The 14,793-nt window shown below is 35.9% G+C and overlaps 1 protein-coding gene across 1 annotated transcript in view; it reads right to left on the reverse strand.

Moving 5' to 3' along the window:
- Window positions 1-13,806, reverse strand: part of LOC149483949 (uncharacterized) — a 67,723-nt gene extending 53,917 nt beyond the window's left edge. Inside the window, exon 1 of the mRNA XM_089701911.1 lies at window positions 13,621-13,806. Coding sequence (XP_089558037.1) covers window positions 13,621-13,806 — 186 coding nt within the window. The remainder of the gene's footprint in view (window positions 1-13,620) is intronic.
- Window positions 13,807-14,793: the final 987 nt, after the last annotated feature.

The raw sequence follows: 14,793 nt of genomic DNA on the forward strand, positions 1-14,793 counted from the left end.
TTATATTATTAGTTATTCATTTTAATTTTTATCTGTTGTTGTATTGTATTAATTTTATCTTATTTCGTAGACTGTAAGTTAATTTGTTTATGTTGTAAATAGTGTATTTGTATGGAATTATGGTGTTAGTCAGTACCGCATTGGGTTTATTCTGTAAAGGTTATTGATTTATGTAATCTTATATATAAAATTCTCGTGTCACAATGTTAGTCTGCATACTCCTCCGAAACGGGTGGACCGATTCTCATGAAATTTTCTGTGCATATCGGGTAAGTCTGAGAATCGGCCAACATCTATTTTTCATATGTACCACGGGCGAAGCCGGGGCGGACCGCTAGTAATAAATAAATAAATAAATAAATAAATATTTTTTGCTTTTTTAATTCTTAATTGACGTTGATTTATGTGAATAACGTGTTTTAAATGCTGTAAAAATACTTACCTATCCGCTCTAATTAAAAATACCATTTCCTTCAGTTTATAAGAATATTAGAAAAAATTTAAATTGTATTGAGGTAGCTAAATATGAAGCGGCATAAAACAAAATAAAAGTATTGATAGCAATTTAAAACATGATAGGTATTATTTAATTATGTATCAGTAATAAATTAACTTTAATCACATCATATTATTACCTATATTTCAGCGAGTTTACGAAAATTATTAAATATTATTTAAAACATGAGAAACATAATTAATTAATTCATGAACTTGATTATAATTGTAATTTAATTTTTACATTTAACTTGTAAGTACCTACTTAGGTACATAATTACATTAACATTACACATAAATTATCTTTTAATTTCTTAAACTTAATTTTGGTCATGTAGGTAGAGTTTCAGGCTTCAGCCCACTTGGTAGAAAATGTATTTAATAAGTACTTAAATAAAATTTGCAATAAGAAGGAAAAAATGTACCTATTCATTTCATATATTCTTATCTATCTTCTATCTTGAGGAATATACTTAGTTAAGTGGGTAAAATGGTTTGAAAATTATCACGAAAAAAATAATTTTGCTAGGTACTTAGTTATATTAAATAAATACCTATTATATATTTTTGCCACAAATAATACAAAAATAGAGTTCAGCCAAATCAGAAATTATATGTGCAAGCAATATAAATTTTCATCGCTATATATATCGCAATACTATTGAATTTTGCATTACATCTTAAATACACGTGAAAACTATTACATGGGCGTATAAATACCTATATAAAATTGTAAAATATCCAGTTAAAATTTAGCAATAACTACACTATCATTCTAACGAACGTCATAACTTCAAACAAATTTCCAAACGTTCAAAAAACAATCGACGCGGAGTAAAAAAAGAAAAATAAAAAAAACACATTCGTAAATTTGAAATTGGAATCGAAATGAAAATGCAGGGGTTGCGTAGTTTTCGGGGCCCCGTTCGTCGACCTCGTTCGGGCCCGCTCGTTGACGCGCCGTTTCCCGCGCTCCACCCCGCGGGCCCCCGGTCGCCGCCCGTAGATAGCGGCCCAGATGCGCTCAACTCGCGTACCGTCTGAAGATTATTTTCGCACTTTATATGTTTGCGTTTTTCAGTTGTTGGACTATTGTTTTTGTTTCATTGCTCTTGGATGTTTATTTGTAGGTGCACGTAGTATTATTATGGATGATTATTATGAATATTTTACGATATTCTACATGAATATCATTGAAGACTATAAATGTAATCCTGAGTTTCTTTCGATTATACATATATAAGTAGCGAGTAGCACCTCAAATATCAATATTATGTCAGGAGGCTGATGAGCCTTTATTCGCCGTTGTTAAAACAATTACCTGATTAATAAGCTCTAATACCTGTTTGTCTTTTAATAGTTAATACGTTAGTGATTATAAGTAGGTATATAAAGGGAAAATAAACTTTCATATAAATTACACATTTGTTTAATTAAAGCATTTATCTATTCATATTGATGTTCATGTTATGTACGCACATGATTTATTACAATTATTTACTATAAATGATCTTTGATTTATGAACGCATATTGTAATAATTAAATAATTTACAATAACTGTGACATAAATGGTGATTTCTAGTTTAAGTTAAATATGCACGACATTGTCCTACATAGCAAAACGTGCAGCCAACCAAATCCTTTTGAAAAAGGAGCACAAATCGGAAAAGCGGGCCGCTAGTTGGCGACCCCTGGCCGCCGCTCCGCCGCCGCTTCGCCCTAATTAAACAATAATCGAAAAACTACAATGAACGGGCGCGCGGCTCGCTGTCCCCCCCCCCCTCCTGCCCCCGCGGCCCGCGCCCGCTTGCCCCCCGCCCGCGCCGCGCCGTCCCGCGCCACCCGCGCGCCTTGTGACGTCACCATTGCACTCCTCATTATCGCCTCTCGGCTAGAACGCAATGCGCTACAATACATATGGCTCACTTACAAAAACTATGTACGCCGATGTCGCTCCGAGCCGCGAGCCGCGAGTCGAGCGGTGTGCGGTGTGCGGTGCTCACTGTACGGTGTACGGCCGCTAGTCACAAGTGGCGAGCGTCGCCCGCGACACGCGATACTGAACGCGACGTGATCTTGCGATATTTTCGTCGACAATGTTACTTTAAATATCGATCGACTTTTAATAGATCTCGATTGGCATTTGCGGTTCGCTTTATTGCGACTAAAAATACTTCGGATACATTCCTTATCGCGACAAACTTACTTTTAATTTTATTTTGTTTATAGGTACAACGAAGATACAAATGTCATAAGTATATTAATGTCTGCCAAATAATTTTATAATGACATAAATAAAAGCTGTCTCTACATAACTTATAACTCCTATTACGAATTTTCCTCTCAAATAAATGTACCTACAATGTAAAGCATTTTGTTAGTACATAATATAATAATATGTATTTGTCTATCACGTTTATTTAATTATATAGTTTTATAACTACTCATAGCTTAAAATAAAAAACAAAAATACAGCTAGGGGCTCTATCTATGAAAAATTGTAAAAAAACTGTAGAGCGTTTACAACCCTAATAGATTGACCACATTACAGCATTAGTGAAGAACTTTTCTCCAAATACATTTCCCAACGATATTTATAAAAAAAAAGAAAGCACATTTGATTATTCTATTGTTATTCGATATCTAAGCTGTTTAGCATTGGACACTAGAAGCGATACAGTCCATTGCGCCGTTAGAAATAACGGACGCAATAATTTGACGCATATTCACGGCAATGTTCTTCTGTACTTTTTTATTGCTTTTCAATATTTTTTGTTATCGCGAGCTTTATTTGATAATCAGTGGAAATGTACCTATTAGTGAAGATTAATCAAATGGTTCTGTACAAAAAATCCTTAATCACCACTACTAGACAACAATGTGAAACAACGATATACAGTTAATTGTTAAAACATTACAGTATTACAGTAATTAACTATTTATTAATGAGGAAATAAATGTTTGTCAATCTATCCTATGTAATGTACCTACTAAGCTACCAATCGATAGAAAATCAGATCAGTACCTATTGGTAATCTCTGTTCTAATTCCCAACGTAATCCATGTAACATCTCATTGTGTTATTGTCAATTATAAGCTGTATCTCTAGGAAATAGGTAAATATGTATACACATCACTAAATGTACAATATTTTAAAAAAGCATTTACGTCCAGCTTCATTACTTAGGTGAAACATTTCGTGTTGTAATCAATGAAAATCTGTATCGCTATAGAGGTAGAGGGAATTCGTCACTTGGTATATACTCTACGCAAGCCTACGTACTCAAGCTTAATTAGGTAGTAGGTACTATGAAGGGTGAACGGCTAGAAAGGCCGCTCCACTAGTAGGTACCATAGTATAAAGAGAATTATACATAGGTACTATGCTAGTACTTTACGCGAAGTACGGTTACGCGCAGTGCGTCATCAACCGCGTAACACATAAAGCGTGATTGATGTTCCCGTGTTGCTCAATATTTTCATTTCTTTGATTTTTACTTTAATTTAGTATCTGATATAAAATGCTGTGACGTTATATCGTCAAAATTTATCCTTAAGGAAAATAAGGTATTCCTATATGTTTTGTTTATCTCTTATCAATATAATATATGTAATATAATATAAACAGCTAATACTTGTATTGTAACTAGGTACAGCTGAAATGTATGTTAAGACATTCATCATCATAACAATACCGGCGCTACTTAGACAACTCTATCATATTTAAAAGCTTAGATATATAAGATATCTCTTAAAATTGCAGTAACAAGGATAAACAAACAATTTCGTCTCATATTATAAATGTATCTACCATACAAATTCATATTAGTACCTACCGCAAAAAAAAACCAATGACCCCAAAGTCAAAGTAACAAATCAAGAATGAAAACATATTTTGGGCACGTTAATTAATAATTAATTAATAGATTATTTAATTTCCCTCCAAAATACGACATGCATACCTATCAAAAGCCAAGTTTAATATCCTGTGTAGTACAATTTTCTAACCAATGTGAATGGAAATAAAACAAATTATTGTGCACAAAGATCATTTTAATGAAGACCACAAAACACTTATACAATTTGCAGAAAGAATTTCAATAGCGCCATTCAATGAGCGCGTGGCGCCATCTAATGTTAAACTTAGTACTATAACATATTTACTTATGCAACTTAAACATACCGCCCCCCATGGACCTAGTCCATAAAAAAAAAACTTAATGTTGATTGACAATTAAAATACATGTGTTGTAATACATTAAACCCTTTACCAGTAACACAATATTGTTATACATCTATAAAGAAACATAAATTTATTTTTTAGCATTGCTATAGCATCACTTAGTAAGCCAATTTTAACTTAAACCATAATACATACTAGTATTTCACAAATGCCTAAAATATTTCAATACTTTGTTGTTGCTATAATTTATTACGTTTAATTATTTAATATGATTTTGTTACAGTTAATTTGTCTTTTAGATTTAAATTTGTTAGTGCAAAAAAAAAAATGTGCAGCGTTTATTTTCACTTAGTACTTAAGGCAAATCACGAATATGAAAGGTAAGTTACAATTGTATATAATCACTCTGAATTTGGAATAAATATTAGTTTGGACAGAGGACGTTTGATAATGTGGCCCTTACATTTGAGGCTGCAAACGCGTGTAACCCCATCATGCCCAGGATGCTTCTCTACGATCACTCCATACAGCCATCGAGCGGGAGGCAATCCGTCTTCCTTTATTAGAACTAAATCTCCCACATTCGGTTCCGGAATACGACATCTCCATTTGTAGCGTTGTTGCAGTTGGGTGAGGTATTCCTCAGTCCATCTGCGCCAGAAGGTTTGTGTCATTCTTTGTGTGAGATGCCATCGCTTCAAATTAGTGACATTTGCCTTCTCATAATTGTCGTCTGGAACCAACACAAGAGGCTCACCTACTAAAAAGTGACCTGGTGTCAGCGGACAGGGATCTTGTGGGTCACTTGTGAGCTGCGAAATAGGCCTTGAATTGAGGCATGCCTCAATTTGAGCGAGAGTGGTGGACATCTCTTCGAATGTCAGTGTGGCATTTCCCACAATTCTGGCCAAATGGAATTTAATTGACTTTACAGCCGCCTCCCACAATCCTCCGAAATTTGGTGAATGAGGCGGAATGAAATGCCAATCCGTTCCATTTGACGCTAACCAGTCGGCGATTTCGGTGGCAACAATCGAGCTCTCGATATCGAATAACTCAGTGAGTTGTCGAGCTGCACCCACAAATGTTGTGCCATTGTCGCTCCACATTTCTGTGACATGCCCGCGCCTAGCAACTAGTCTTTTAAAGGCTGCTATGAAAGCCTCTGCCGTCATGTCACTGACCACTTCTAAGTGTACCGCCTTTGTTGACATGCAAACGAACACACAAATGTAACCCTTTGTTGCATGATGACCTCTTCCCTTTGTAGCTCTTATGGCTATTGGACCGGCATAATCCACTCCCGTTTTGCTGAATGGGCGATGTGATGTTACTCTGACTGTCGGTAATTGACCCATCATTGGCTGATTATTTTGATTTGAATATCGCGTGCAAGTTACACATCTTCTTACAAACTGGCGAACCAATCCCTTGGCACCAATAATCCAATACATGGACCGCAAATAATTAAGCATTATCTGCGGACCTCCGTGCAATGTGCTTACATGAGCTTCGTCAATAAGTAATTTTGTGAAATGCGATTTATGGGGAATTATGATTGGATGTTTCATATCCTCATTGAAAACAGAATTATTGAGACGACCACCAACTCTCAAAATTTGATGATCATCGAGATACGGATCCAGCGAAATGAGCGTGCTCTTCCGATGGACCATCTGCGAAGACGACAAACTCCGAATTTCCTCGGTGAAATATTTTCTTTGGCACATTTTTATGCAGGTACGTAATGACTCCTTTATTTCACTCGCTGATAACCTATTTACTAGATGTGTATTCTTCTTCTCAGATTTTCTCCAACGCAGTGTTCTTCGACAGAATGCAATCACCCGGGTAAGTTTTTTCAGTGAAGAAAACCTTGAAAGCAATTCTTCAGCATCATCATCGTCAGTAACAACTAGGTTGCACTTCCGGTTTGATGGTTTTTCTTCAAGGTGAGTATCCTTTAAAATAGTTTTATTGTATTTTATCTCAAACTTGTGTAAATAATCGGGTCCTTTTTTCCAGAGATCATTACAAACCAATTCACTAGACAGAAGACCCCGCGACGCGCTATCTGCAGGATTGTCTTCGCTGGAAACATGAGACCATTGATTGCCGTCCATTGAAGTTAAAATATCAGAAACCCTATTTGCAACAAATGTTTTCCATCTACTTGGATGGCTACTAAGCCATGCGAGTACAATGGTTGAGTCTGTCCAAGCATGAATGTTATTCTTTGAAACATTCAATACATTGCTTACTTCGTGTAGCAATTTTGATAGTAAGACTGCCCCACACAATTCCAGGCGGGGTATTGAAATCTGCTTTATCGGTGCTACACGAGTTTTAGACGTAACGAGATGAACATGAATATTTCTATTTTTATCAACAACTCTAGCATAAACGACGGCTGCATACGCCAAGTTGGAAGCATCTGAAAAGCCATGGAGTTCCAAAACCAAGTCACCCTTATTGAGTTGCATCCAACGAGGAATTACGAAAGACTCCAGATTGATTAAGTCCTCTCTAAAACTTAACCATTCCTCTAGTAACTGGGGACTCAATTGAGTATCCCAATCTATACCTGACAGCCATAGCCTTTGAATAAAGATTTTAGCCTTCGTTACAACCGGTGCTATCCAGCCTAAAGGATCGAATAATTTAGCAATATCGGATATGACTCGTCGTTTCGTCACCAAATTATTACCCAGGGTTGGTAACTTCACCTTAAAATGAAAATTATCCATTTCTCTGTTCCATGCTATTCCTAAAATCTTAGTAATTTCGTCAATCTTGATCTCGAGGTTTGGAGCGTCACTCTTCCCGATGTTCTTTAAAAGTTCCTTACTATTACTGGACCATTTTTGAAGAGGAAATCCTGCACACTTGAGCAATTTAGTCATTTGCGTATAAATTTGCATTCCCTCCTCCACTGTATGACAACCAGTCATTAAATCGTCGACAAAAAAATCAGTAAAAACTCGTTCCGCCGCCGCCGGGAAATTGGACCCTTCATCTCGGGCTACCTGTTGTAGTGCACGAACGGCTAAGTAAGGCGCCGATGAAGTTCCAAAGGTGACCCGTAGCAACCGGAAATGTTGAATCGGATCATCAGGGTTCACGCGCCAGAGAATACGCTGGTAATCAGCGTCTTCGTCCGTCACCTTAACCTGGCGATACATTTTAACTATGTCTGCAACTAATGATATGGGAAAGCAGCGCCATCTCATTACTAAATGTCTCAATTCCGGTTGTAAATTAGGACCTACCATAAGATCACTATTAAGGGATGCCCCATTTGATCCCTTGCATGAGGCGTCAAATACAACCCTGACCTTTGAAGTGTCTTTATCTTCTCGAATTACCGCGTGATGGGGTAAGTATATGGCACCCTGTTTCTCCCCCTTTTTACATAACTCCATGTGACCCATATCCAAGTATTCCTTTATTACCTTGCAATACTCCTCCTTTAAGCCAGGGTTATTAGACAATCGTTTCTCAAGCATTAAAAAACGCCTATATGCAATGATTTCACTTTCACCATACTTAGAAGCAGGGTCATGATCCTTAAATGGAAGTTTGACTATATACCTTCCTGTTTCATCTCGGTTTGTGGTAGCTGCAAATAGCTCTTCACATGCCTTTTCTTCTTCAGTCATCATTTTAATGTGTTGTGTGGGTTCAGATTCTAGTTCCCAAAACAACTTGAGTAAAGCATCATCATTATGCTCACTAATTGTTATGGTATGACAATTAACCCCCTTCTCAGTTTGCTGGTTTATATTGGAATTATCAATAAATCCAGACAAAATCCAGCCAAATTTAGTGTTTTGTGCTATAAAATTACCACCTACACCATGATGTAAACCTTGCATTAAGATTTTGCAATAAACCTCTGCACCTAGAAGTAAATCAATGCCACCTGGAATATTAAATGAAGGGTCAGCTAGCTCTAATTTAGGCAAATCTAGTTGAGAAGTATCCATTACCTCAATTTTATTGTTTGGCAACAAGGTTGTCAACTTATCCAAAACATGGGCCTTAACATTCAATGTAAATTTGGAATCATAACATGATGTAAGACATATATTCACTGATGCCTTAGATATAATTGATTTGCTGTTACCTACACCAGAGATTTTTATTGTTTCCTTAAGCTTCTTAATACCCAACAACTGAACAGCCGATTCAGTGATAAATGTTGCCTGCGAACCTTGATCTAACAAAGATCTCAAAATGGTAGCTGAACCATCTGAATTTTGTGATCTGACATTCACCAAAGCAGTAGCCAGTAACACGGTATTGCTAAAGGTGGCAACACAACTTGTGACTATATCAGAAGATTCGTTGCAATCTGAATCTATTTCTGATGATGGTGATGCAGCTTCAGTCACGACAGCTACAACCTTACCTGTCTCCATATGTGAATTCATCTTACTGCCCTGTGTTAATTTAGGGTGTAACAATGAATGATGACGTTTCTTACATACACGGCATGTAGTGGACACTGTACATGCATAAGCAGAGTGTTCAGAACTGAAACAGTTGAAGCATAATCGTTGAGTCTGCACAAACTGCCGTCTCACATCAACAGTTTCGTTTGCAAACGCCTTACAATGAGCCAACTTATGTTTTTCAGAACAGAACAAGCATAGACTAGTCGCTATAGTTGTTCCCATAGAGAATTTTGAAGCATTCTGTACGACATTTTGGCCTTTGTCAGGCACTTTATACTCCAGTGACCTAAATCTAGTTTCAAGAAAATCCTCCAACTGCTTGTACTTAGGCAACCCTTCACAAGTTTCACTAACCTTAGACTCCCATTTACTTCTAGATTCCGGATCGAGTTTCTGGCAAATTACATAAATGAGAATTAAATCCCATGAACTGCAGTCAACTCCTATGTTTTGTAAAGATTGTAAGCACTCTCTAGTAGTGTCCAACAACTGTCGAATAGCCATGGCAGATTCCTGCGACAAAGATTTTTGATTCATTAATTTTCTGATAATAGAATTTGCCATAAGCCTTTTGTTGTCATACCTAAGCATCAACCTATCCCAACAAGTTTTATAATTGTCTGCTGTGACACAGATAGATTTTACAAGGTTTGCAGCCTCGCCAGTAAGTGAACCCTTCAAGTAATGTAGTCGCTGAACATCATCGAGCGATGAATTATTATGTATAAGAGATAAAAATAGATCTTTATAATTAGTCCAATCAGAATATTGCCCTGAAAATGAAGGCAAGGCAATTTCAGGCAATTTTACAAACACCTTCCTTGGTTCCTGACAATTTGAACTAACACTTAAATTATTACATTTTACTTTAAACTCGCTTATTTGTTCCTTTAATAATGTTTTATAATTTAAATATTCCTCCTCAACTGTATCATACACTTCACTTTTATTGTACTCTGTTCGTTGGAAGTCTTCTCTTTTCATTTCATATATAATTTTTCTATGAGTATTATGAAATTCATTCCATTGAGATTCTAAATTTTCTAAGCGTGTTTCTAAATAGGACAGAGTCAGACGTTCTTTCGGAGATTTCTTTAAATTAGTTTTACCCTTAACAATTTTAGATGCAAGATCGTCTTGCAATTTAAAATAGTTTTCAGCCATTTTAATAACAGTGTTTCTAACAATATTTTCTTACAATCCAAAATTATTGCTTCACACATATAACCTTTGTGATAAATTGGGCATAGGTTTCCCGTCACTCCACTTTTTTACGACTATTCTAAGTTTATGCAAACACGTAAACGAATATAAGTTTTCAAATGATTCACTTTTTCTAAGTTAAATTGACCAACAATATAGAGTTCAAAGTTCAAGTTCAAGTTTTTTTTTGTTCCTTTTTTTTTTACTGACACTTAAACGTCACAATCGTGTTCCAGGTGACATTTGACAGCAAATGTCAATAATCTTCAATGACAGCAAATGTCAATGATCTTCATACGTCACCTAGGCTGGCTTCTTGTCATATATGAGTGATGACAGATGACAACTGACACCGATCCTGTGAGAAGAGGTGATCCGCTCTGATGTACTGTTCCCTCACGTAGGCAGCTCGATGACTCGGGGGGTGCTCCTCCCGCTCAGCTACAGCCTCCCGTGCCTTGGATCTTCCAGGTTACCAGGGGTCGCTCTTCGCTCCAGATTGTGTGCTCCACTTAGCAAACGAGGTGTACTAGTGCACTGTCAACTCTTTGCTTATATCCAGCAAGAAAGGACCATGTACAATTTTCTAACCAATGTGAATGGAAATAAAACAAATTATTGTGCACAAAGATCATTTTAATGAAGACCACAAAACACTTATACAATTTGCAGAAAGAATTTCAATAGCGCCATTCAATGAGCGCGTGGCGCCATCTAATGTTAAACTTAGTACTATAACATATTTACTTATGCAACTTAAACACCCCAGATTGAATAACCATTTCATTTTCTGTAATTGAGTATCAACTAACAAACAATCCTATACAAAAACATTCTCACAAACTATTATTTTATTAATAGGACGATTTTAATTCGAAGCCCGCATCCCATTAGAAAGGCCTCGCGTTGTAAGAATCAATGTATGTCTCAATAATTCATAGATCGCGGTTCCAGTCTAGACAATACGGTAATTACGTACCTTTATGAATGCTAATGCTTACTATAAGGCGACTGCAAAATACGACTATGTTTCCACACTTTATGTTATAGACGGCGATAATATAAATTAGTTACAATTTATATGAAACTCTCCGTATTAATTTATACATAGAGTAACGTAAAAAACATAGAATAAGTAATGATCCATAGAGAGTATTAGGATATATATGTGTGTTGAATATTTATGTTTTATCCGTTGCTGAGAAAATTATTTTCAATATGTTATTGTAGCATGCAATAAGGAAACTATAGATTCGATAGAGTCCTCTTAGAAACAAATCGCAATATTTGACTCTACATTTGGTATCGTCGAAACAATACGGTAGTTATCAAAATATAGTACTTCTACTTTATAATTCGGTCGTCGTAGTAGAAAGGATATATATAGATATATATATAAGATATCTTTCATCTTAAATAAATTTGTATTATATCCTTTACAGAACAAGAGAAGAAGAAGAAGATAAACTTTTTGAAAAGTAGTAAATTTTCTGTGAATCTTGAAACAAGCAATCGCTCTACTAATATTTCATCGCTTCTATAAAGCCTTCCTATTCAATAGAGATGGAATAATTCTTCATAATAATCATTAAATTGTGTCCAATTATATAATGCTTCAATAAATGCACTAGTTCGCATTCTCATTGATATCGAGCGAAGTTGCAATGCGACGTTTTCTTCCACGTGTATGTTTGCATGGGAAGTGATCCATTTTATACAATTATAATATTATTCAATATGAAACGTATGTAAACGTGTCGTTAATATGTTTTTCTTGCGCTTTGTGTTTCTGTTCCTGTAAGCACTAATTATACACTTTCTTGAAGTTATCGTATAAAATGATGTGTGACAAAATAAAGTGCAATTTTTGCAGACAGACTGAACTAAAATGGTGATATGAAAAATGACTAATATAAGGGACGTTTTTAAGATGAGTTAAAACATATGTTTCACAATATTTATGAAATTAAACATGAAACATCGATAGATAAACGATGTTAAAAATCATATTGTGAAACTTCAACACATCAAAACACTTCCCAAGATTATATTTAAAATACACAAGTATTAGATTTACCTACCTATTTTGAAGAAGAAGATTAGGAAAATAAGTTTGGTATCTGAAAATTTATTCCATGACATAAGAATAAAAGTTTACAGTTTATTGTTAAATAAACTTGCGAATAAGCTTTTTACATGAATTTTACATGAATTAAGTTTAGGTACCTAGGTAGGTACTACAGGCAGGTATTTTACATTTACGATAAGGTTGTAATAAAATGATTGAAGAAAAATTATGTAATGCTTTCCTATTATTATTTAACAGTGTACTATTCAAAATCACTGACCACGGTTATTGATACGCCCGTATTTTGAAATACTGTTAATATTAAATTTCGAACTTCTTTCAGTGTATGATAGAGTTCATATTGGCTTGAACATGAAACTAATGTCATTCCTTTAAGTGGCACTTTGAAATTAATCATGTAGAGTTTTCAAAGAATCGAACTTATTAAACATTTAAAAATGCGAAAGCTCGTCACGCTTTGCCAGTTCAGCAACAAAGTTACATGAACATTTTTCAAATACATTATAAATAAACGGTATTATCTAAGGCGTTCAATAACCTAATAATGGTATCCAAATACAAATAGAAGTAATCAAAACAGAATCCCACTCAGGTGGAACATTGAATGTTAGAATTATCCCATCATTCGCAATAACACGCGAAGTTGTATACTGCCATTAACATTTAGGAACGTCATTAAAAACATTATATTTTCAGTTTGAATGCAATTATAACCTCGCGTTCAATAAATAATTAATTAGTATACATATACACACATTTGTTATTGTCTCTTGTTTACAAATAAATAGCTAATTACGCGCATTCAAGACGCATAAATAAGATCGACCGCTGCAGTTGTTTACGCACACGAGACAGTAAAAGATATAGACAATAAATTAAAGGCTGAACGAAAATAAGGCAAGCGGCGTCGGAAAGGCAGCGTGACGGGCAGGTGTACGCTGCGTTCCCACTTCCGACCGCGGCTCTACGCCGCAAATTGCAAATCACTCCCCGTCGGTCGGGCAAAAGTGAACTTTGTTGGCACTAAATAAAATACATTTTGCCAAAATCGATAAATTCACGTCAATCTACCACAAAAAAGATTCATATTTCGCGAAGAAAGTAATCGCCACGATCGACACCGGGGCCGGCGAAAATGAAACGGCGGACGGGCATGCGTCGTATCGTGAAATGCACCGCATGCATGACTTACTGTTAGGTGACGTAAAGTAGGTAAGGGTCGTCGGCGCGGGCGATGGGGATGTGCGGGCGCGGTGCGGTGGTGCTGCAGCGGTGCGGCTCGCACGTGCGGCGGCGCAGTGCAACGTGCGCGGGGCGCAGGCGCGCAGTTGCGACTGCAGCGCGCGCCCCGCCCCGCGCCGCCCGCGCTCCGACACATTGTCAACAAACACCGAATGAATGGAAATGAGCCCGAAGGTGCTTCACATTACACGATCGAATGTACTGCCCCATATATCTCGCCATTCGGTACACTCTACACTTGACGATGACACAACTTTTTGAACGGAAACACTTACAAGGCACTTTTTGTTATTGTTATTGTACACAGTTTAATATTTACCCTGATTTATTTGATAATGTTTATGACAAATATCGATATCATATCGTTTTAAGTAAATCAATTTCATAATACTTGGTCTCTACATAGAGCATGATTTAAGAAATATTACTTAGTAGTTATGCACTTTTTACAAAAAAACATTAAAATAAATATCAAATTAATTATTGTCTTTCCTTAACATAACGTTAGTACATTGAAATTAATAAATGCAGCTATAAATATTTCATCCTATTTAAACACCAACAAATGTTATGAAAAAATGTTACAATCCCTACGACGCGACGGTAGCTGAACACTTTGTATATCATCCAATTTTTTTGCCCAAGATCACATAAATCCCTATAATATTTTCCTTTCAAACTTTAAATTCAAGAACAAGGCAATAATTTCCTTAACGACTCTACAATCAAACATATCAAACGTACTCACAAAATTTCGACCCACCGATGCTCGTAAATCTTAATATTCCTAACTAACTGAATGAATTTTCCTTCTGGCTCCTTATACATATTATTTTATTGGATAATTTTGATAAATGGGCGAGGTCAATGTACGGGTAGTTTATAGCTAATACGTATATGAGGCAACGAGATGGGGTAAAGTACAATAAATGTTTAGTGTGTATTCAATTAACATTTGGTGTTAGTCGTTGTTATTATCCCTATGTGATAAAGAAAACTTTCAAGTGCTTTTGTGTAAGCTATTCTTTTAGTAAATGCAATGATACATACCTACCTGAAAGTCGCTCTCAGCTTGTTCGACTTTTAGAAAAGTCATTTCAAATTGCAGAAATCTTATTATTCT

This window comes from Colias philodice, chromosome 12, assembly GCF_061535455.1.
Source record: "Colias philodice isolate Cphi_HAF_F1 chromosome 12, ilColPhil1 Martin Lab GWU primary, whole genome shotgun sequence".
Lineage (NCBI taxonomy): Eukaryota > Metazoa > Arthropoda > Insecta > Lepidoptera > Pieridae > Colias > Colias philodice.